Below are 24,946 nucleotides of genomic sequence, written 5' to 3' on the forward strand. Positions count from 1 at the left end.
GCGCAGCAGCAGATTGCGTCTTAATAAGCACCGTATCACAACATATTTACCTGAAATCCTGAGTGCAGAGCTGATCCTCTTTCAGACGCTGTTTATAAGTGTGTAGGCCTATCGTCTGTGGGACAGATGTAAAGCTCTGGGTAGCCCTGCACTAACATGATCAACTTTTCCGTGTTTATCAGACGGAATATTTACAGAAGAAGGGAAAGATATCTGTCGGCTGTGATTGGTTTGTAACGTGACTCCTGTCTGACTGCTGAGAGTGACCACTTCGTGTGTCTGTCCTTTCAGATTAAGGTTTTGATTTATTTTAATGAGGTGCAGCTCCTAATAGAGTTTCACGTTTTTTTTGTGTTTATTTGTTTGTTTTCTATGACTAAGCGGCCATTGAAATCTTGCCGACTAATGACCTTTCTGCTTGACTAACGTTTGGTGGATGATTAGGGGGCAGCCCTAGTGTAATGCTTGACAAAGCAGTATGTTCCAATTGCATGCAACAGTACGCACTTTGTAAGGGCAGCTGCAGTACCTACTCAATGTGAAAAGAAAAACTATGTGATTTGGATAAAAAAGCAAGATGGCAACAGCAAAAATCCCAAATAGGAGGCTTCAAAACAGGAGACCACAAACCACCACGGTGGCTATGTCCATTATTTTATACAGTCTTTGTGTCAAACCTTGTCCTAGGCTTTGACTCATGTTGGTTATTAATGCTTCTGTCTAATCCTCTACCCACACAGGCACAAAACAATAGACTATGCACACACACACACAAATGTATATACACACTTACCCTTAAAAGAAATTGTGCAGGTTTGTCAGGAAGCTCAGTTTGAGTGATCATCCTGTCTTGGCAGAGAGAAGCGCTGTCACTCTGAGTCAAGATATCTTGCAAATGCAGAAGTATGAGTAGCATGTGTCTGAGGTAGGTGGAAATGTGATGATTTTTAAGTGTCTTCCTGCTGTGAATGTGTGTGTGGGGCTCGTCAGCGCCTGTGTGCTACCATGCAAGAGAGTCAAACCTCCCCGAGCCAAAGGCCCTCTCTTCTCCCCATGAATGGTTAACCTGCTCCCACTGAATAGAATCAATTACACCAGGCTGGTAGCCATGATCTCTCTCAGTCACACACACACTCCTCACACACATGCGACTCAACTTCCTGGTGGTATTTTGGTGCATATATATTGGGTTATACCTGCCTCTCTTCAATATGTTAAGTTTGAAATTACTATACATAACTTGTGCACCTCTCTTCCCCGCTTCTCACTCAATTTGACCCCCACCCTCACCCCAATTTGCTTTCCTTATCCCGTCTCTCCTCCTCCTCATTCTCTTCCTTCAATCCATCCTATTCCGTCTCCAGCTGAGCATCCAGGCGAGGTCGGAGGTGATAAAGCGAGCCACCAAAGCCCTGCGCCAGCTGGGCGAGAAGAGCCGGAAGAGAGGAGGCGACAGTAGCAGGGAGCAGGAAGGGACGGACCCAGCAGGGATGACTTATGATGAGGCTCTAACGCACCTGCAGCAATCACAGGCCCACCTGGACACTCTGAGCCATGCCTTCATTCTGTCACTCAAAGACAGCCAGCAGGTAAACCCCATCTGCCAGACTAAAGCCATTTCATTTTTTAAGAGTGAGATGAGAAGTGTGTGGGAAATGACTGCAGAAAAGAGCTCACAAAGTGGTGTGTCAAGTAAGTGTGGACCTAGACGTCCAAACTATTCGCTGCAGTGATAACTGGTTAGCATACACTGTGTCGAGTCATCAGCTCAAACCTTAAAGGAATACTTCACCTCCCAAATGACCACTTGTAAATCAAGTATTCACCCCATGTTACGTGGAAGAAAATTTTGTATATCTGACATACCTCAATGGGGAAAGTTCTTGATCAATTGAAGTCACAGGTGACCACGTTTAATAACAGCAAAACTATTTCAAAACATCCATGTACAAACTATCAAACAACTCATCTCAGTTATCCAGTCGTATGCTCAGTACTTCCCAGACAGACAGCCCTTTCCAACTAGGAGCTGAACTTAGGCTGCTTTCAGACCTAGAGTTGTCTTGCTTTGGTCTGAATCAGGGACTAATTTTGTCACAAAGTTGTATAATTGCCTAGAGTTGGTTCGTGTTCTCACAGCAGCATTTACAAGCGGACCAGATCAAATGCCTTGTGTGAGAAAGCTGCTCCTGATTGGTCAGAATTTCCATGTGGGAAAAATCCAGGAAGTAAAGCAAACGTTGAAGAAGAGTACACTTGCAAGATAAATGTGACACTTTCTAATGTCACAATGGAGGGACAACTACGCAGGTTGATTTTAGTGCTGCTCATCGTGGACTATATTGCTGTCATTGTTCATTTTAGTCAAACCATACAGTTTGAAAACGAGGCGCGGCTCCAACTAGAAAACAATGTTTTGATGCATTGGATGTGCTGAATGTGCATATTAAGGCAGTACAGGAGGAGGTGCACATTAATAATCCTCCAGGACTGTAACATGCTCATGTTTAACCCAAACAATGTGTCATGTGACTGCAGTTGGTTCAGATCCAGGTTGGAACACATTCTCACCACAAACGAACCGCACCAGAGTTCGTTTGTAACCAGACCGAGAACACCTCTTCAAGGAGGTCTTTGTCCAGTTGTTTTGGTGTGATTGTTGTGTTCACACCTGCCCAAACGAACCGCACTGAGGGGTCAAACAAACTTAAGTTCGATTGTACCGAACCAAACAGGGCAGGTGTGAAAGCACCCTTAAAGTGAAACTTATCTACACCCTCTTCAAAGCCAGACTCCATTGACAAAAATAGTAATTTTGCCTCGTTGAACACAGGAGCTGCTGGTCTACCACTGTCTTGATCAATTAGTTTGTTTGCATTATTGTGTGACTTTGGTGTTTTAAAAGTTAAGTTCAGATTCTCCACAGTCACAGAATGGCACAAAAAAACTCATTAATGACAGCAGTGGTAGACCAGCAGCTCCTGTTTTCAGTGAGGTAAAAATACTGTTTTTGTCAATGGAGTCCGGCTTTGAAGAGAGCATAGACATGTTTCACTTTCTGTTAAGTTCTCTGTTGGAAAGGGCTGTCTGTTTGGGAAGAACTGAGCATACGACAAGATGAATGAGACTTGGATTATACTGCATAGGTTGTGTGAGAGATTGTAAAGACATGTTTTGATATGTTTTCAAACATGGATTCCATCATCATCAAGAAGTTTTCTTCACAAATTCAACGTAACACAGACTGAGTAATTAATATACAAATGGTCATTTGGACGGTAAGGTATTCCTTTAAATGGTTAGCTGTTTCAGCTAAATTTGGTGGCTTTGTGTAGGTCAATTAGAAAAACTTTTTTGGCAAACTTTTAGGCTTGGCAAGAAGAGTTGAATATGTGCCCGCTCACCTATTAAATCGTTCCAAAAATAGATCTAGCTTCATTAGCAGGATGAACTTTATATACTGTACTTAAGTTTTAAACTGCTTTAATCCACAGACCCTATCAAAACTTATGTTTTGGAACAGAAAGGGCAGAATTACTTTTTTGGATGAAACTCATCACCTTCTTTATGACACTGTGCTGTGACACACTGTAATGACCATTTACAAGGGACATGATTTCTGTTTTTGTTGTTGTTGATTTACAAATATATTTACTCAATAGCCATTCTCCAAAACTCCTGAAGTGGTTTATTCACATCCTTTGACACACTGACACACACACATGTGCACTTGATCACCCACATCCTGTTCCCTTGCCTGTTCATGGGGTCACCTTTGGTTGGACATAGAGACCGTGTCTTTATGTACTTTGTCTGGGTGTGTGTGTGTGTGTGTGTGTGTGTGTGTGTGTGTGTGTGTGTGTGTGTGTGTGTGTGTGTTGTATATTCCTGGGTTGGTTCTGCTCGACTAAGCTCTTCCCAGCCTCACTGGGACCAGTCAAGGATACAGGATACAGTATATTAATGTAAATCTATGGGCTGCTGTTTGAAACGAGCCCCGCCATATGGCCATATATGCAGTACGTGCACTACACTGTATCTCATTAAGCAAAGTCACACTGACTTACCCCACTGTCACCTCCCTGTGGCTGTGTGTGTGTGTGTACGTGTGTGTGCACAAAATGAACGCAGGGCCAGAGAGAGGGGACCTTACAATTTGCCGAGTCGAGCGTTGCTATGCGACCATGAGACACCCATAAAAACTGATCATTCCTGACCCCCACACTGTGCAAGTTTATAATGTTTACCCTCTTTTTATGTGTGTTTAAAATCAGATACAAGCAATACAAGGCAGGCTGAAGTGACTCACTCACACACACACACACACACACACACACACACACAGTCCAACCTCTACTTCCCTTCTACTGGCGCAGGAAGCGATTATATCCTCGGAGATAGATAAAAAGGATATAAGAACCAGGAAAGGGCAGATAGGTAGAGAAAGATAGATAGAAGGAGCCCTGTAGGCTCTGTTTGGCTATACTGTGGTCATTTATCAAGTGTACGTGACCGGCTGCTGGGAATAATAGTGGATCGTAGAGGAATCCACCACAGGCGCCTTGACCTGCCATGAGGACAGCAAATTACACACTGCGGATATTGTAAAGTAGTTAATACAGTTCTGCATTATAGAATGTCCCCGTCTTCCGTTGATATTATGTCCAGTGAATCAAATACTGTGGAGTATATAAACCTTGCCCGTGATGATAAACCTTCATAGTGATGTAGCATGCAAAATGACCACCATTGTTTTAAAAACATAATGATCTTTAGGGGCCTTTTTTCACCTTTATTCAGTAACAGTAGAGAGATGACAGGAAATGGGAAGAGAGATGGATGGGAAATGACATGCAACAATAAGACTGGAAGCAAACTGGGGACAGACCCTTTCACTAAAGCCTAGTTCACATTACACGATTTTCGCCGCGATTTTGACGTCACAGAGGATCTTGAGAGCCACCTTGGGTTGAAGGTGAGTCAGCAGATAGTCTGCCACGACGAATCCTCACAAGCCTACGAGCAAGTCACCCCTTTTGTCTGCGACTGGGACTGGATATCTGGCATGCTAGAAAACTGGAGAAGTTTTTGAAGTTTCAGGCTGGTTTTGTGGATTTGGAGCTAAATGTTGTGTCTGGGGCACGTCGTGTATTAATGGCACTCGTTACCTGGAGAGGTTGGAAAAAGATGTACGTTTCTTCCCTGTTCCGAAACCAAAATCAAACCCTGAAAAGTGTTTTACTTTTAGTGAGGTTCCCTGTCGAAAAGGGCTGTCTGTATCGGAAGTACTGAGCATACGACTGGATAAATGAGACTTGGATTGTACTGCACGAGTTGTGCGAGAGTTTGTAAATTGATGTTTTGATATAGTTTTGCTGCTGTTAAACATGGACCACAATGACTTCATCAAGAACTTTCTCAGTTTTTGGATTCGTCCTCCACTGGAAGCATGCAGGGCAACACAAAGTGAGTGATTGATACACAAATAGTCGTTTGAGGGTTGAAGTTTTCCTTTAAACTCTTGTTCATTCATGAATAACACCCAAAGATACCCCAGCTTTATATCGTATTGCAGAAAATTTTACTTTTTTCCAAGAGTTGCCTACAGTCTCAAACTCGACTCCCAGACTGTATCAGAGACTCTCATGTATGCATTCATCACTTCCAGACTGGACTACTGCAACAGTCTCCTCTACGGTTCATCACCCAAAACACTTTAGAAACTACAATATATCCAGAACTCTGCTACTCTTCTGCTCACACACTCCAACACCTGTGACCTCATCACCCCCATCCTTCATAACCTCCACTGGCTCCCTATCCTCCAGCGTATCCACCTCAAACTCCTCACTATCACCTAAAAAGCCCCTATTGTCTGAGCTCCATTGGTTCTCTGTAAAGCGTCTTCTAGTGTCCAGGAAATCACTTTATAAATCCAATGTATTATTATTTATCACCCTCAGCTGCGGGGTGCATCGAAGATCCCATTGAACATTATCTACAAAAAGCACAGATGCTCCCTAAATGTTACCCAACATAACACTCTTAAGATGGACCTTGATATTCTGCTTATGGCCGTAATATGAATATCATCTTGAAAATATGATGTCCATATACCATGACTTTAATATATATATCATATGAATATCAATATCCTGTCATGAATATCCTGTCAATTAATATTAAAATAGGCGAGGTGACGAGGGGCACCCTTGTGCACGTCCAATGCCAATGCTGATTGTGCTTGACTTAACGCCAAGAATGTCAACGTTTTGCTCAGAGTGGACAGAAAATCAATGAAAGCTCTCCCCCAGCACCTCCTGATGAATATGTTGGGTGCAAAGATACTTTTTAAAACACTAGTGCTTTCAGTTTTCTAAAAGTTTGCCATCTTGAGAAACCCGAGCCACTGAAATGATACCTGACACAGCAACACCTGTCCTCGTTTGTTGTCTTTCCCCTGGCAGACAACAAAACTCTGCATTACTACAGTAGCTATGCATTAACAGCAGCACTGTGTGCATCCAACCTGTCACACCTCCAGGTTTTCACTTCTGTGGCTACAGTAGCTGCAGACTTTTTTTTTTTTTTTTTGCCCAGTGAAACTTGTCCATTATTTATTGTGGCGTTGCCCCTATCAACCAGCTTTAGAAGTCCTGGATCTCAAGCTCAAGAGGGACCATTAGTGTCAACAAGAGCGTTCCTGGGTTCCAGCAATGACAAGCACATTCAGACCTCAGCTCTTTGCAGCTGCTTTTAAGATAGAGGTTTTGAGCAGGGTATATTCTGACGCCATGAACCTTGGTGAAATGTTTGCTCAAAGGGTGAGAGCTTTTCCTATGGAGGAATAAAATCTATTATGAAATTACAGAGAAAAAACAGACATAATAGCTTTTTGGATATGACATTACACATCGGTGCACTGTCCAGATGGAGGACAGGCAACTGCAGGAAAAGACTACTAACTAGTGACTACTACTAGAAATTTCCTAGTTGACCAATAGTCGTCATTTAGGGCCATTAGTCGACTAGTCGCGGCATGTTTATGATATTACTTTAATTATTTAAGTATATATTTTGGGCGGGGCAACACAATGGTTTGAGTTGAAGGTGTGAGAAAGAATAGTATCAGTAACGTTGTTAACACTGTGCTACATTATAGAGAAATACAAAACCGTACTAATGAACCTTCATTAATATAGGCCTATATTTTATCTACAAGTGCACGTCACACACTGAGCGAGCCGCCTGTTAATGACGCTGTGGGCTAATGGGCATGTAGCTACTTCCATGTTTCAGATGATACGTCATGTTTGTAGTCGACCAATGAAGATGAGTTTACATATCACCTTGGGTTCGTCCTTCACCTTCGCAAAATGATCCCACACTTTGGATTTCCTGCCCGACATGTTATTAACTAGCCTGTGGAATAACTGCAGGTACCAGCATGGCCACTTGCTGTGTCTGTCCATTCAAATTAAATTCCCACATGGTCCAGTCATATCATAAATCATGTCATAAACTAATGACCTTTTTGGTTGGCTAATGTTTAAAGCCCTACTACCAGCGATGCAGAAAAGCCTGTGAATTGCACTGTTTACGGCTGTTTGAATCGATCAAATTGGCATAAAACAAAGGCCTCGTCAAGTCCCATAAATAGAAGGGGTGTAAAGAGGAGAAGTTAAAAAAAACTGCCTGAGAAGCAGCAGCAGATGTGGATCAAAAACCTCTGTCTTCAGTCTGGAAGAGCAGAGTCAACTAGAGTTGAACATTAACGTTAAAGTGTTGTGTAACGGCCGGGCTCCACCGGCTGCAAACGTAAGCGTCATGTCAGCGTAGCATCGCAGCGTATTCATTTGGGCTCCACTGACTGCGTACGGAAGCGACATGTAGAGAAGCCAGCAGGGTTGTTTACCGTTTGCCGAGCCGAGAGGCTGCATGAAATGTTAAAGCATTTCCCACCTAAGTTATTACATATATTTGAGTTATCTACAAGTTTACTGTACTGTTTGTCATCTACTCGCTTTCAAATGTCCGCCACGGACATTTACACAATGTCACAGATAAACATGGGTAAATGCATGAAGAAAATCATCACGTCACCTCTGATAATTGGTTATTCATTTAAAAACATATTGTGCTTGTTTAGCACACTATTTCATGTAGTTTTTATCTGCTGGAGGGTCACGTAGGGGAGCGTAGCGCAACAAAAATAGAAGAGCCGCCTAAAATAGAGAGTTGTCGCGCAGCAGACGGGGGTTGTCGCACCGCTCCCGTTGCCAGTGGAGCCGCTGTAATTGATTAACAGTGGGACGAGCTGCTACGGGACTCACGCTACAGACGTGTCACGCCGCTGACGTGCCCGGTGGACCCCGGCCGTTGAACATGCCTCTAGTTGGATGCAATTAAAACATGCTGTGACAACATCTCCCTTCTTGGGAGATTTGCTTGCTGTGTAAAGTTAGTAATCATAAGTGCTATATCGTAGGCAACTGGACTTGCTTGAGTTTCTCTAAGACGTTTCATCTCTCATCCAAGACGCTTCTTCAGTCTTCAGTCAAATGACTGGTACGGAGTCGCAGGCTTTAAACTCTGTGTGGGTGTGAACCCTTATAGAAATGTTGAGGTCACATGTGAGTCATTGACCCACCTGACCATCATGTGTGTCGTTAGGGTTAAGAGTGTTAAGACGTCTGGGGAGGAATCTCAAAACTGAATTGTAGGTGGGTGATAAGTGGTGTTGTAGGCCACCTCGTCTGTTCAATGATGGTCGTTCTGGTATAAACCTGTGACCCTGTACCAGTCCTTTAGAAATGAGGAAGCCTCTTGGATGAGAGGTGAAACGTCTCCAAGAAACTGAAGCAATTCCAGTTGCCTACGCCAACTTTACCATGACCTGGATGACTGAGAACCTTCACAAACGTCGTTAGTAGCATTAGGAGGTCTGGAAGATGAGGTGATTTGTGACGACCATTGTGTCCACAACGGGCAAATCCATCGAGTTTTGTATGGATCACATCAACTTTTATGTTGTCATTTTCCTCTACGTCCATCTCAGGTAGCATATGGATTATCGCTTTCTGCCCTCCATCTAAATTTTGTGAGTCACATGATTTGATGGTACATTGTGCTGGAAAGATTGTAAGATAAGCGAAAATCTATTTTAACACACTTGCCCAACACACACACACACACACACACACATACACACTGACCCATTTCTGACTCTCCAGGTTGAGATTTCAGCCCTTTTTTATTGGAAGACAGAAAAACAAGCAAAGATGAGCAGGAGAGTAGAGAAGGTGAGCAGGTTCAGGTCAGTTCCGCCCTCTGGGTTAATATCTGTAGAGAACCAAGCACTCAACAACAAACTTCACTCACTAAACTCCACACTTCCTACACGACACTCCACTTCAGGTTTTTTTTCCCCAATTCCCATCTTACATCACAATGTTTTTGTCTCTTGTTGTCTTTCCTAAATATTTCTGACTGTGAGCTTGTACGTTGTGTTTTAGCTCCTTGTCCTTTATGTTCGTCTATTTTCCCTATCTCGTCAAAAATCTCTGCACTCACACTTTCTCTCTCTGTATTCCAGCGTTACAGTCAACTCTATGATTTGTCCCGATCGGAGAGGTCAAAAGTACATGAGCTGGCAGTCACCATGGCAACTGATGGGGAGCCTCTGGAGCGCATTGGAGAGCTTCTGCGTGTGGCCGTTGGACCCCTGGACCTGTCTGTTAAAAGAGTGCTTCACGACGCCATGGAGCGAGTGGTGGCCGCACTCAGGTATTATCTCTGTCCCTCTCTCCATACAAAGCACACGCACACATGATCCTCCCACTGAGAACATGCATGGCGACACACAGGAGCTCAGCTGCACACTTTTAAGTGAGCATTCAGGAAAATACACTTTTTCCCTCTCTTACCAAGGGTTAGATGAGAAAATCGATAACACTCTCATGTCTGTGCCCTAACTACGGAGCTGGAGCCGGGAGGAGATTAGCTTAGCTTATCTTAGCTTAGCATAAAGACTGGCAGCAGGGAAAAAACTCTTGGCCTGGATTTCTCCTCAGTTCAGTAATAAAGCTACCAGCGCCTCTGAAGCGCAATAATTAACATGTTGTTGGAACAGCGTAATCCATACACAAAACCGAAATGTAATGAGAAGTTGTACTGCTGGGCACAGTGACTTCCTGGAGTCTCCGCCGGTTGCCTGGCAACCTCACGTTGGTGACAAGACCTCTGTGCACACAAAACACGTTTTACATATTGACTTTTTAAACTAAATAAGACATTTAAAATTGAGAAAACATAAGCTTTATTTTAATAACACTGAATTCAAATTTAAAAAAATGTCCTGTTTAGACTGCAAGAACATTAAAATAATTCAATTTTCTTGGTCTAGATGTTAAATAAATAAAATAAAAATATACTACATGACTAAATATCCTTCACACACTGACCTGTAGAGAGAAGCTGACTTAAAAATCCCAGTGGAACAGAAGTTAGAGTGTCTCTGGTTTTTGTACTGTGGCGTATTTTCCAATGATACTAAATATTTGAGCGGTGCACAGTTACAGCTGAGAGGTGGACGATGAGGATAACGTTAATTACTCACTAATAAATCATCAGTGTGGAAATATTCTGGATTTCTAAGAAAAAACCAGTAAAAGCACATGCTGTTATGTAGTAAACATGACGTAACACGACTCAACACAGCAACATTAGCGACGCTGTTTGAGCAATGTTCCGCTGAAAAAACATGCATGTAGACTGAAAGTCAACCGAGCTGTTCTGTCAGGAGATACAGCGACTTAAACCAACAGTGAGTTAGAAAAAGTATAAATAATACATGTAATTTATGCAACGTAAGTGTGCTTAAGCTAATAATGTTTTGTCTGTGTACCTTAAACAGTTATTATTAAGTTACGTTTTACACTTAAATGGTGTTGTTGTTAATCCATGTTTAATGGCTGTTGGGAGAAATTAGCCTTCAGTGCTTAAAGCCAGAAAGCCCTGAGGGCAAACATATCCATATGCTGTTTAATGTGTTAGTGGAGTAAAGCAGTTACAGTTATTTATATTATGTATGTGTTGTTTTTATCTTTTATGACCAAGAGCAAAAAAGTGGTAGATTAATGTGTAACAGATTGTGTCAGGTGGGCCTATAATATCATGTCTCGTATACAGTATGTGTTGATCACAGGCCCCTTAATTGCATCAAATCGAAATCATATCATGGCAGGCTTTGTGATATCGGCAAATATCGTATTGTTGTCCAAAGAATCAACATAATATCATATCGAGATGATACTAGTGATTTACAATCTTACTGGCTAGGTGCCCAAAGTTTCATTTAGCTGGATAAAATTGTATAAACGCCCTGAATGCAGGATGAGTCATAAACTAAACTGTTATACAGAAAGCGAAATGACAGGGACTTCGATGTAAAAAACAGATTTTTGACATATATTTTGCATATAACAAGAAATAAATGATCAATTAACACAGGGACACAAGATTAAAATTGTGACAATGTAATGCTCTTGAATGCTGTGCTGCTAAACCAATGCAGTTGCATTTCCCAGCAGTCTTCACCATCATGTAGCTAAAGTCACATCTCCTGCTTCAGGAGTTTACACCCGCCTCTGCAGCAAGTGTTTATTTTTGTGGACATCAATGGCGTTTCACTAGGTTATGAATTATAAATGGTGTTGCATGTACTGACACAGATGTTACTTGTTTCGTCTGTTGGGATTGCTGCAGCGTTACCACAGTTATTGCAGCAGCGGCAAGTGGCAACATGCAGGGCTGAAAAATAAAGCCAACGTGGAAGTGCTAAAAACTGCAGTTCCTCCAATGGCCAGTAGAGGCTGGCTCTAGAAGCCAGTCAATCCCCATGGACCCCCATTTTAAAATGCTCATAGATAATTAGTCGTTCATGACAACTGTATGGGGGGTGACTTTTTACGTGACTCATCCATTTATGTTTAATTAAGGCTTATGTTATGCATCATAAAAGCCATGGTTGCTTTGATTGACTGGTCAATAGTGTCCTTGGCTTCTCAGTCACATCCACCCTTCACTCCTTCACAGCGCCAGCCTGTCGTCTCAATACGCCCCTTCCAGCTCCAAAAAACCAAGATGACAATGGGCAAAATTCCAAACTCAAATCTTAAAAACCAGAGCCCACAAACCAGTTGGTGACATCATAGTAGCTGCGTCCATTACAGTGTAAATGACCTGATGTGACTTTAGCCAGATGGCCTGACATGACTCTGACCAAATTTAGTTATGTGAGAAGAAGCAATTGTTCCCAGAACTGGTTGTCTGAATAACAGGAAACAGTAGCTTAAGTGACGGGAAGTACCGACAGTAACCACCAGGCTTGTTTGTTGGACTATAACTATATCTAAGGCTTTCTCTCAAGATTAAAAGACCTTCAAATGTTCAACTCTATATCAGAGCCTTGTTTATGCTACAACACCATTATTTTATACAGTCTATGAATTTGCCTTTAAATTCTACAGTCGCCTTTGCAGCTACAGTTTTGGTGGACATCACTCGGGTTTTTCATCGGGTTATAAATCAAATGGTGTTGCATACTGGTGGAGATGTTATTCACTTTATTTGACGGCATTGCTGGCATGATGATGTCGTAGTAGTAGTAGTAGTGTATGTGGTGCTTGGTGGCAGCAGAATGCTTGAATCCTGATGACAGGATTTTACTATACAGTACATCTGACACATCTACACCTCTGACCACAGTGTGGTCAGCGATGGCAGACAGGCCCCCTGTTCGCCCTGAGTTGGTCGGAAAATGTTTAATAATAGGAGAGTTATGAAGAATATGACACCGCTGTAGGCTTGTGCACTGTGTGCTACCCAAGATAACTCCCGCTGTGACGTACCTAACGAAGGCAGGAGAAAAACCCAGTTGTCAGGTTACTACATGTATTTCCCTTTTTCCTTATTGGAGTCTCTTTTAGATTTACTGTTGCGCCTTGTCAAAAAACGTTATCGTCTACGTGCACCTCTGTGAACCTGTCTGGTAAGATTACATACATATGTGTGTAAAAATATATGTATTTTTACAACAAGTCAGATTAAGAGAATTAGCTATATCTGACTCAAAAGCGGACTTTATAGTGTATATTCTAGAATATTGACAACCACCTGAACACACCACCTACTACCTGATCTGTGCTGGTTGTTATCTGGAAATATTGGGTATATTGGTCCACTTTGGGCTCAGAAAAACACTGTCAAAACAAATGCCTCAAGTGTTGAATTGAATCTACAGTAGCTGCCTGTGGGAGTTGGACTCACAGCATTTTACTGGTGTCTTCCTGCTACCTGCATTCAAAAGGAAGGGAGAGATGATTCAGGCCGACATGTCTGCAGAGCTGCGAGAGTTTAGGGCAACGGAAAATACTTGGATGTTGTAGGACTTAAAGGAGCAGTGTGTAGGATTTCATGGTATCTAGCGATGAGGATTGCAGATTGCAACCAGCTGAAACTTCTCCCATGTGCCAAGCGTTAACTCCTGGTAAAGATCTTCAGTGTTCATTGTTGAGGAGGTTTTTATCTGAAGCTGAATTCTCCGAAGAGGTCCCCTCCTCCAAAATAAACAAACTGAACAAAGCAGTTTCATGTTAGAAATCAGTGTTTCTCCGAGGCTGTTTGGCTCATTGTAGATGGGCCATTAGTCCAGCACCTGCTAATGGGTGCTCACCTTTTTTTCTCTGATAACTTAAGATCCACGCATTCAGGAGGTTTTAACCAAGAGCTGAATTATCCATAGAGGTCCCTTTCTCTCCTAAACAAATGGAACAGAGATCTTATTTATAACTGTGTTTCTCAGATGCTGTTTGGCTTATCACGGATGGGCTGCTAGCTCAGCACCTGCTAATGTTTGCCTACCTTTTTCTCTGATAACCTTTCCTAAACAAACACACCAGGTGATTCAAATCAGTAAAAACAGTGGATAAAGCAATTTCCTATTTAAAAAAAGTGGGTTTTTCCAACACTGCTCGTCAGGGAGGGGCTGCGAATCGTGGTGGCCGACGTGAAAAATGTGAAGATGTGAACAGCCCTATCTAGAGACAGTGTTGGTTCGGGGCCACTGCATAAACATGGCAATGCAATAGGGGCATAATGATCTACTAATCTGGATCAATATATTGATTCAGTGATCGACGATCCAGTATCATTGATGCAGAGTGAAAAAATCGATCCATATTGTCATCTTTAGGATACGTTTTTATTTTGTAGGCAGATGGCGAGCAGCCGAGAGAAAGACGAAAAAGGTAACGTTATTTACTTGGGAATAAATCAGCATTTTGGATTTCGGAGAAAGTACAGGTAAACAGACAGAGCACATGGTGTATGTAAACATGGACGAGCATCTCACTCTGCTAACTTCTTGCTTTTGCAACATTAGCTGCTCTGTTTCAACAATGTTCGGCTGAAAAAAACGTACATTCGGGCTGAAATTCAACCGAGCTGTTCTGTTGGGAGATGCAGCGACTTAAACCAACAGTGAGTACGAAAAATAATAACGTTACATGTAATCTATGAAGCTATAAGTAGAGGCAAAAAGGCCACTAGCAGCTTGGCTAATTTATGCAATGTAAACATGCTAAAGCTACTAATGGGTGACGAACAAAAAACAACTGTTTTGTCCATGAACCTTGACAGTTATTGTTGATTTTTCATTATTTTTAGGAAAAAGATGGTGGTTTGGGTAAAATGAAAAGATTTCTTCCAGAAAAGTCTCTCTGGCAGGTAGAAGTAGACTTTACTGCACTTAAGTGGTTACAATCATTGACATTATTCATGTGTTGTTTTTTACTTTTATGGCCAAAAGTATAAAAGAAAGGGGTGGCGGCTTCTTCTGTAACAGACTGTTACAGACTTAGGCAGATGATATTGTCTCATATCAATCGCAGGCCCCTAAATCACATCAAATAGAAAATCGAATTGGGGCAGACTCAGTAATATTGGCAATTATCGCATCAATATGACATCATATCGTGATGAAATGATGCAGCATGGCAGACTCCTTGGACGAGGACCAACTCCCTTTGTAGATATAAACGGCTCATTTTTAAGTTCACAAAAACACAACAGTTCTTACTGTCAGGTGATTATACGCTAAATAAAATACATTTATTATATTCTGTCTCTGGCAATATATCCTCCTGAATCCTACACACTGCACCTTTAACATCCAAAAACAACAGAATGCACAGGTGTTAATTGGAGGCTTATTTTTCCAGAGTTGTTTTTTTCCACATTGTTTGTCCTATGAACCTGGTGCGCTAACACTGACACACCAATGAGCACGGCTTCACTGACAGGGCCAGATATTATCGGGCCGTCCGATTGGCTTGATAAATGAGTGCCAATCGCCTTGATTATATTCCTGCCTCATTTCCCGCTTCTTTATGGCTGCTCAATGGCGCATGGTGCAGATAGATGGCACCTGCATTCGCACACACGCTCGCACGCCAGGAAATACTCGCGCACATGCACAGACACTCGCACATTGGTCGTTAAGTAGACATGTGGGCACTATCCCCGATACACACACACTCTTGCACGCTTCCCTTCTTTCTCTGATTCATTATCTTCTTATAATTAATGCAGCCTGATACAGCTGTTCCCCTCCAGATCTCACTCGGCTCCCACACCAACACACACACGAACACACTCAGCCTGTGTCCGTGCGTGACATGTGAGTGTGCGCACAGCCTTATGTATTCACTGGAGGTTTTCTTTCTCGAACGTGTCACTCTGCTCTTGCATATGAATATCCCTTAATGCATTCAAGTATGTTTGTGTATGTGTGTGTGCGGTTGTGCGTGTCCATGGTTGCAGGGCTCTCTCGCAGCATTGTGTTTGGCAGGTATGAATGAGCCGCTCTTGTTTTTGGCTCTCCCGAAGCCTTCAGTCTGGCGCAGCAGGCATACCTGAGCCTCACACTAATGGCCATCTTTTGTATCTGTCATAACCGCTCTGTGTTTGTGTGTCTTCTGAAGAGAAAATGTAAGTGGTAAAATGCAGTAAAGAAAACGCTGCGTCGTCTTTCCAGCTTTTGCCACATCATTTGTATGTGTATACATGTGTTGTATATATGTGCGTGTGTGTGTGTAAGCACATGAGCCCGGCAGCAAAGCAGAAGCAGAGTAGAGTCGAGGGAAATCACCCTTTTTTTTTTCTTTCTGTCTCTGTGAAAAATAGCCCTCCTCTTGCGACATACAGCACACACACACACACACACACACACACACTGCAGCAGACCCACAGCCACACCGGGGTGTGCACTAATGACGCTGCAGAGGGATCACACATTAAAGCTCACCTACTATTATGTGACATTGAATCTGCTTTATTTGAAAAGGGAAACATTTAGTCAACATTTAACGTATAATTATTTCACATTTTGGTGAGTTTCACCAACACGCAGAGCTTGTAACGACGGTGACGGGTTTTAAATGTTTTTTTTAGTGTCGCTCCATGTCTCCAGGACTTTAAATAATTTCATGATGGTTAATTTTTACAAAGCTGCGTTGGCTTCAAACATTTAATCGCTGCCAGACACGTTTTTAACTAACACTGTCCCTGAGAAGAGAAGCCTTTGATTCTTCTCTTTTTTCTTCTCAGTTGTTGTCCCTCTGTATTGTGCTAATTTGAAAATGTTATCCTAATTAGCGTATTATGTAAGATGATTGTGGCGATGTGCTTTGTTTTTTCAGCGGAGACCCAGACGCCCTGACAAATTACCCACAACCCCTCAGGGTCCTGGAGGCCATGGTGACCGCTGTGCACAACAACGTCCAGAGTGGGTAGGTTATCTATATCCTCACACACACACACACACATATGCAAACACACAGTTTTGTCATGCATTCATCAAATGCGCTTCAAAGATGTTTCTCTTCCTCTGCCGCTCTCTCTCAGCTCTGTTCAAGGCCTGAAATTAACACCTGCTGGGAGTCAAATGCCAGTGAAATGTGTTTGGTAGTTGAATCAACAAGAGGCACCTGCCAACCTGCCTGGTAGCTTTTTTTTTTTTGTAGATGACAACATTTGGAAAGCACCTGCTGCACCCTGGTCGGCTCTTTAGTGACCATCGGCCAAACAAATCAAAGTAAAACAAATGGATGTGTGACAAAATGACTCCTCGTTTGCTGCCTGTCAGGGTAGTTACGCATGAAGCTATTTCCTCTGAATTTCTCTGATTTTGCTGTCGAGATCAAGGATGCAACTAAGAATTATTTTCAACATCTAGTAATCTGTTGATTATTTTCTCAGTTAAAGCTGTAGTTGGTAACTTTAATGAACAATTTTGTGTCATATTTGCTGAAACTGTCACTGTATCCTGACAGAAGCACATGAGATAGAAAATCATGTTGCTCTGCCTTCTCATAGTGCTTCTAGAGGCGTTTTCAAAAATTCATGCCACATGAACAACTGATCAGAGATGTGGAGTCTCTAACACAGGTGTCAGTCATGTCAATCACTGCTTACGGTCAAACTGTCAAAACTTGGCAGTGCTGATCATATATGAATCAATATTCTGTCACTAAATGGCCTCTTTCTCACCTCAAATGTATTCAGAAACATACGCTAGTGTACTGTGCAATTCAATTTTATTCATAAAGCCCAATATCACAAATCACAGCTGACCCTTCGCTAAGCCCCGCCCTTTGAAGGCTGTATCTTCAGGAGCTAGCTAGGTAACCCTACACTTTTCACTTTTCATTTCTTTACGTTAACATTACATACACTGCTACATGTAGCTACATGCTAACGTTAGCGAAACATGTGATCTTGGTTGTGGATGTTGTTAATTTCTCCCTGGTTTTGGATCATACTTCTGCTGGAACATTACCAGTTGTGAAGATTTTTGTTAAAGCCACAGTGTGTAGGAATTTCTCCCATCTAATGTTGAAATCATATATTGCATAAAAACGGATAGCGCACTCTAGCACCTCACTGTTTCAAACGCGTATTGCAACAACGGTAGCCGCTGTGTACCAGAAAGCTAACATTGATGAAACAGACACATGCGACGCGAGTTGACAAACCCCCTCCTCACCATGCTGACTGTATTTACAACATAGGACTGTTGGGGCATGTGTAAATCGAAACAAACCAATCACGTCTTGTCTTTTGACGACTGACAAGTGGCTCAACCTCACACACCTCATCCCTCTCCTCGCATGCTGGCCTGTGATTGCATTACCTTTCTTCTTCAGCAGCTCTCTCCACCTGGGAAAGGCTACCCCAATGTTGACCCTCATTTTTTGAATTCGCCGGTCACGTTGCCTTCTTGATTCCCTTTTGTGCTTTCTTGGCGACGAGGGTTCCGTCTCCTGTGATGTTGCATATGCATGATCCTGCATTATGCTCAAAGAGTGGGACTTTGTTATGCTGCAGTGGTGCCGGGGTAGTAGTGAAGTGCCTTTTGCTCCTCTTCTTCGATTTCTCAGTCACGCAGCGCTGGCCTGGCTCTCAGCGAAAACGCCGAAGGCGGGGCTGTATGGTGGATGTATTCTCAAGATGGTGAAATGTTATGGAACCCCCCCAGACGACTTACCCGCACAATGTACAAACAAATCCGCCTTTTACGAGAATAAGTCAGATTATTGGTGGAGCTAATAATACACCAATGATGACATATTTATGAATGCAGTCATCGATTTTTGCCAGTAAACAACTGAAAATGCTACACACTGTCCCGTTAAGGAACTTTTATGTCTTATTTTTCAGTCAGAGCAGAATGGGTGTTTTTGGTAGGCGTTAAAAGTTTGTTTGAAACCAGACCAAGACCACCTCTTCAAGAAGGTCTCGGTCTGGTTGTTTTGGTGCGCACCTGAGTGTGATTACTGTATTCACACCTGCCCAAACGAACCGTACTTAGGGGGAAACGAACTTGAGTTTGATTGAACCAAACCGAACAGGGCAGGTGGGAAAGCACCCCAAGACAGAGGATGAATACAGGTTTCCAGCACAGACAGTATGAGGAAAATTAAGAACCGGAAAATATGGAATAAAAGGTCCTCTTTAAGTTAAACTTCTAGCTACTCGATAACTTCCACTCTTCTTCAAAGAACCTCTACCCTTTACCTCTCTATCTCTGTCTCTTTATCTCTGCCTCACTCAGCCTGTCTGACTGCTGTCCCCCTCTTTGTCCTCTCTCAGTGACAACACCGTGACATCAGATGACCTCCTGGCTTGGTTGCATCCATTCTGCGGTGACGCCGCGCTACCCGTGCGGCCTCGGATCGACGTGCTGCAGATCCTGGAGAGCAACTTCAGCCTCCAAGATAGCGACGTTCGCCTCCTGCTGCTCTACAGGACTCAGGCAGTTCTCAAAGACAGAGAGGTAACGTACACACACGCACTCACACCGGCACTCACACACGCACACAGCTGTGACTCATCGGCCCCCTCACTTACAGGCGGTGGATTTCAGAGTGGTCGAGTATATATTACTTGAGAACTTTAATTCCAAGCACTCTGAAAACATAACACTGGTACTTGACGTGAAGGAGGCTACAGATGTCTGGATTTTTCTTTTCTTTTTCTCCAAGGTCATAACATCAAATGCTGGGCCGTAAATTTTGAGAAGGTACTAGAAATTGATGGGATGGAGGGAAGAGATAAGTGGAAGGAGAGCAGGGTAGAAATGGGGCAGTGAATATGTTAAGAGGAAAGATAAATTACTCACTCATCCCTTCTTGAAACATGTCAATGTTGACATATATATTCCCATTATGGGCTGTGAGCTATAAACACAGTGGTGTGCTGCTGAAGGGATCAGTGAGATGTAGTTAATGTTTGTTTATTGCTGTTGCTGCTAAAGCTGATGCTAACACTGCTGTTTAAAGAGCTGAGATCATGATGGTGGTTTATTTGAACCATAAATGACTGATGCTCTCTGTTTAAATCTTCATCAAAGAGTAATATTAGTTTTCAGAATACAATTCACTAATGCTTTTTCATGATTGCTCCCAACAGACTTTTCTGAAAGTGTTTCAGTTGTCACAATTGTCAAAGACCTTTGTGTATTAATAGAGTCTGTAAAGGCAAGACAAATATGTGATCTTGGAAAATTGGATTCAGTGGCAGTTTTGCATTTTAATTTGAGTATGCATTTGTCAGTTAGGGTTCCCAGGCGTCCTTGAAATCCTTGGAAGTATTTGAATTTCAGGAAAAAGTGTTTTCCTTTTTAACCAATCACATTAGCCATTAGCTCGCCTTACAAGCAAATTTAACAGAGCTGATTGCCTATGGTACAAATCTAGTCCTTCTAAAAGATGATTTATTATTTTGTTACAACTCAAACAGACATTAACTCATTCAGTGAACATTTGACATAATTCAGTATTAATTTTTGCTCTTTAAAGTGAATGAACATGATGTTTCCCAACTCATGCTCTGCTTCTCTGCCTTAACAGCACAGTTTACACATGCTGATTTATTAAATCTGAGTTCTGCTGAGTGAAACTTGAAGCCAAATTTAGTTGAGGACTTCAGTAATACAGTAAGTAATGGTAAAATAAATAACTTTAGGCATTCATATTTGATATGATATGAAAGAAATTGAGCATAGCATTACTTCAGGCAGGACAAGATGTCAGGCTCAGCTCACATTCCAGCTGACCTCAAACAGCTCAATCAACTGATGGAGCAGCTGATTGATGGAAAGGAGTCAGCTGATAGATCACATGATTCCTTTCTATGTAACCAATTGGTGAATCTCATTCAGGGCGCCCTATTTAAACTGCTCTGGCTGCCTACTGTTGCTGCTTCCTCTGCAAACCGCCTCCACCCCAGCTCCTCCTTTTCATGCTGTGTCTGACTTATCAATGTCATTTCTGTGTGTCATTGATGCTGCTCTGTTCTGTTCCAGGGGGGTCTTTGCTGCTGCTCTTCCTGCCTTAGGCTTTCCATGTAGGTGCATGGAAGGGCAGAGAGGTGTGCTTTATCTTCCTTAAGGCTTTCCATGCAGGCACATGGAAGGGCAGAGAGTTGTGCTCTGTTCGCCTTACGCTGGAATTCCACTGGATGCGTGTTCATTGCGAAACGGCTGCGCTGGTTATCTGGTGCTCCGCTGCATGCTCTGCCGTCCGTCAACACCCACTGGCTGCGTTTTCTGTGCGGTGTTACAACCCAGTATGTGTCTAGGGGTAAGGGAAGCAACATAAAACCAAACAATGAAGTGAATAAGGCAAACTGCCGTTTATTCATTCACAAAATAAACAATACAAGCTACGCTTTTCTAAAAAGCGGCACACAAAAAGAAAAACGCGCTCACAGGCTCAGCAACACAACCCGAAAATCGGGCTTCACGGAAGGAGCCTCGGCGGTGAATTACATTTAAACAAACTCAGGGAAGGGCGGCGGGTGACGGCAAACCATAAAACAAAACTCTGACCTGTCACCAACAAAATCAACACCCCAACTAACTTAACTAACGGTGGTGGAAGGCCACCCAGAATAACAAAACTTAAACAAATCTGTCTGTCTGCTCTATGACTTACCTCACACACAAAACAACACTCAAACTGACACCCATAAAGCTAGTGTACTGTACATCAAGCAATCTACGTGTGTGTACAAAGGAGATGTGGCTAGGCTACAAAGCTAAATCCTAAAGCCCATATATTCCCAAATACAACAACAACAACGAACAGATTATAGCAGCTGAAAACACAAACGGAGCGAGGCAGACTGCTCAGGTTAAATCACAGCCGCCCTTGCTCTTGACTCCGTGCACCTTTTAAAGGTTCAGACGAGGGGCCAGTGAAGCGGTGATTGGCTGGAACCGATGACGACAGCTAGAGGGCCGGCCGAGCAGCAAGCGAGGGAACACTGAACAGCAGCAGATGAGAGCGGGCTGGAGGCGTGGTCTGCCGGGGATTCCCTCCAGAAGAGCAGACAATTAGACACACACGTAAATGATTGACAAGTGCTGGCCGAATAATTCCCATAATGACATGCACAGCACATTAAACACAGAAAATAAATGTACTAAGGTCCGGAGACCGTAACAGCGGAGCGGTGCAGCTCCGCCGAACAGCGGGAGTCACGAGGATCCACAAGATCTTGTGAATTCACACATAATCACGCTATATAACAAGATGTAGTTTCTATAAACAGAACCACAAAATCAGAGGAGCAGTAGGAAGACATCTCAGTGCACCTCCATGATTAACTTCTTCTCGTCCATGGTGTCAACGGGGTGAAATGACATCTGAAAACCTCTGACCTGTTGACTTCAGGCCTGCCTCTGCCCGTTATCTAGTTTTCAAGGTGTAGTGCAGGGAAATATGATCCATCGTGAACACTGTGTATTTTATTTTGAAAATTAACCGGATGTTTTATTTTGTTTCTGTGCACGACTTCCTGCCCCGCACGATCTGCTCCGTGCTGAATTGCTGCATTGTGCTCTAGCGTCCGGCAAAAATAGAAGTCCTGCGTATCTGTTGCAGAGGGCTCCGGACCGCCGCAGCTATGACGGAGCCGGAACGCAGCACAGCCGCAGCTGTAGCCGGTGGAAGCACACACATTGACTATAATTGAAACGTATCAGCTCTGCTGCCGTTCCGGAGCGCAAATGCAACCAACACGCGTCTGGTGGAATTTGGGGGTTAGGCTTTCCACATAGGTGTGTGGAAGAGGCTTTCTGTGTAGGCGTGAGGAAGGGCAGAGAGGCCCCAGAACAGAGCCATACCGCCAAATATAAAACTGCAAACGGAAATAAAATTTTCTTAATTTAAAGTTTTCTCGAGCAAGATAGATAATATCCAAGTACTGGGTGAGTTTGTCTTAGCTTGATACTCTCTCAGTTTGCCTCTGCTTCTCCAGTTCGATGCTGTAATGGGTTGGGTAACTTACTAACTCATGGTGTTTTCTGTACTGCTCACTGTAGCTATACCTTTAAAATGGCGCCTCAGTGGCGTCACATACAATCCACGCATGTGACACACATAGACTGATCAGAAACTGTGTAAACATGTTTCTTTCCTGAGTGTAGCTGGATATAAGGATACTCTACCGTAGGAGGTTATTCACAAGTGTAAGCGCCCAGATCCAAAATCTTTCAGCCTCATTACTGGAGATAAATATGTTCATTTACTTATGTCAATACAAAACACATGCCAGCACAGAAATGTGTGTAAGCATTCCTAAATCTTCTGCACATTTGCAGTAGTGTTTAGCATGTCTGGGTTCAGGCATGCTGGGTGTTTACACATGTGTATGTGCGGCTCTGCCTGCACACTCCCCCCCTCCCCTTCCTTCCCTGGTGTTACCTACCATTGAGTGGCTAGTCATTAAGTTTCCTGACTGACTAATTAATGGCCCGAGTTGGTCAATTAATGTGTAAATGTATGCGTGCAGCCGTGGGCCATTGTCAGCGCAGGTAGACAGGTGTGTGGGCCCGTACTCTTTAACTAATTGGGTGCACTCCCGACATTTGGCAGGCTCTGACAAGGCGCACACACACACTCACACACACACGTGCGCTCTTAAGGGAATGTACATTCAAGGGATCAGTTAATTAATCTTGTTAAAGATGAATCAACTTCATCTGAAATGAGTCTCTTTGCTCTTACAGCGAGACCCGTTTCAGATGAAGTGCCACTTTCTCTTGTTTCTCCCCAAGGCGACCGAAAGGCCCTTTAAACGTGTGAGCAGGGTTTCTGTAGCCAAATGTCATTTCATTTGGATTATTCTACGTTTTTGTTGGTGGGAAGGATTTTTCATATCCACACATGTGCTCAAACTCAAATTTCAAATCCATGACCAAACACGTCGGACCACACATGCACTCACTCTTTTTTATTTATTGCATTTCGCCTTCTAATTGGAGCGACACTTAATTGTCTCTGCTGGCTGTTGCCCCGCTGAAAGCAGTGGCACAGTAATCATGTTGGCTAGGCTGGTAGCCACCCGTAAGCAGCACTGGCACATGTTGGTGCCCCGAGGCCATGCCTGAGACGTGGTGGTGCCCCTGTCTGACCTCATCACGTCGACTTAGAAGCAGAAAGAGAAAGGGACAGAGGAGGAGAGAGGAGTGAAGTCAGACTCTGACAGAGACGACAGAGGAGGGAAGGGAGGAAGGAAGGGAGTTGGTATTCTTCCCCGTCTGTCCTCCGCGGTCCCTCAACTAATCAGCACAATTCCCTTCTAACTGTGTCCCAATGGCTACCAGAGAGAGGCACACACACACGTATAAACCACTGTATCCATCTTCCACTGCACGCTCAGCCCTCCTGTGCAGCACACACACACACACACACACACACACACACACACACAGACAGTACACACTCATTCACCAACACACAGACGGACTGCCTGCTGTGATTTCCATGACAACCGTGCTGTCAAGCCTCAGTTTGTGAGTGAAACTGATACCAGTAGTATGTTTAAGTTGGAGTTTCTCTCATCTCTTTTTTTTCCGCTGTTGTCTGTTTGCTGTTCTGACAAAGGCGTCTGATTAGTGCTGTCGTCTGTGATCAAAGGCAGCTGCAGAATAGCTATATGCACCCCCCCCCCCCACACACACACACCATACACTCTGAAATGTACAAGTTTCCATGCATTAAGATGCACGTACATGCACACACACTGTATATACCCACTGTCTTCATGTCTTAATTCAGGAGATGTAACCAAACAAGGTTGAAGAAAACGTCGCTTTGATCTTAGAAATGAATCTCTCATCTTCTCCTTCTCCCTCCGTATGTCTGCCTCTCTCTGATGTGCAAAGTCTACCTCTCTTGTTTTCCTTAGCTGGTTCTCTTTCCTCAGTATCAACAATGCTAAAATGTCATTAATGGATCAGAAGAGAAAAAAAAACACACGTTCACAGAGTCCTCCGGGACCTCAGCAGTCATTAATTTTATTTTTATTATTTATTTTT

The 24,946-nt window shown here is 43.1% G+C and overlaps 1 protein-coding gene across 1 annotated transcript in view; it reads left to right on the forward strand.

Annotated features, from left to right (window-relative positions):
• The window catches only part of nbas (NBAS subunit of NRZ tethering complex), a 282,352-nt gene that overhangs the window by 182,745 nt on the left and 74,661 nt on the right, over window positions 1-24,946 (forward strand). The window contains exons 46-49 of the mRNA XM_049590355.1: window positions 1,365-1,589; window positions 9,596-9,786; window positions 16,761-16,850; window positions 19,213-19,396. Coding sequence (XP_049446312.1) covers window positions 1,365-1,589; window positions 9,596-9,786; window positions 16,761-16,850; window positions 19,213-19,396 — 690 coding nt within the window. The remainder of the gene's footprint in view (window positions 1-1,364; window positions 1,590-9,595; window positions 9,787-16,760; window positions 16,851-19,212; window positions 19,397-24,946) is intronic.

The sequence above is a fragment of the Epinephelus fuscoguttatus genome, linkage group LG11, assembly GCF_011397635.1.
Source record: "Epinephelus fuscoguttatus linkage group LG11, E.fuscoguttatus.final_Chr_v1".
NCBI lineage: Eukaryota > Metazoa > Chordata > Actinopteri > Perciformes > Serranidae > Epinephelus > Epinephelus fuscoguttatus.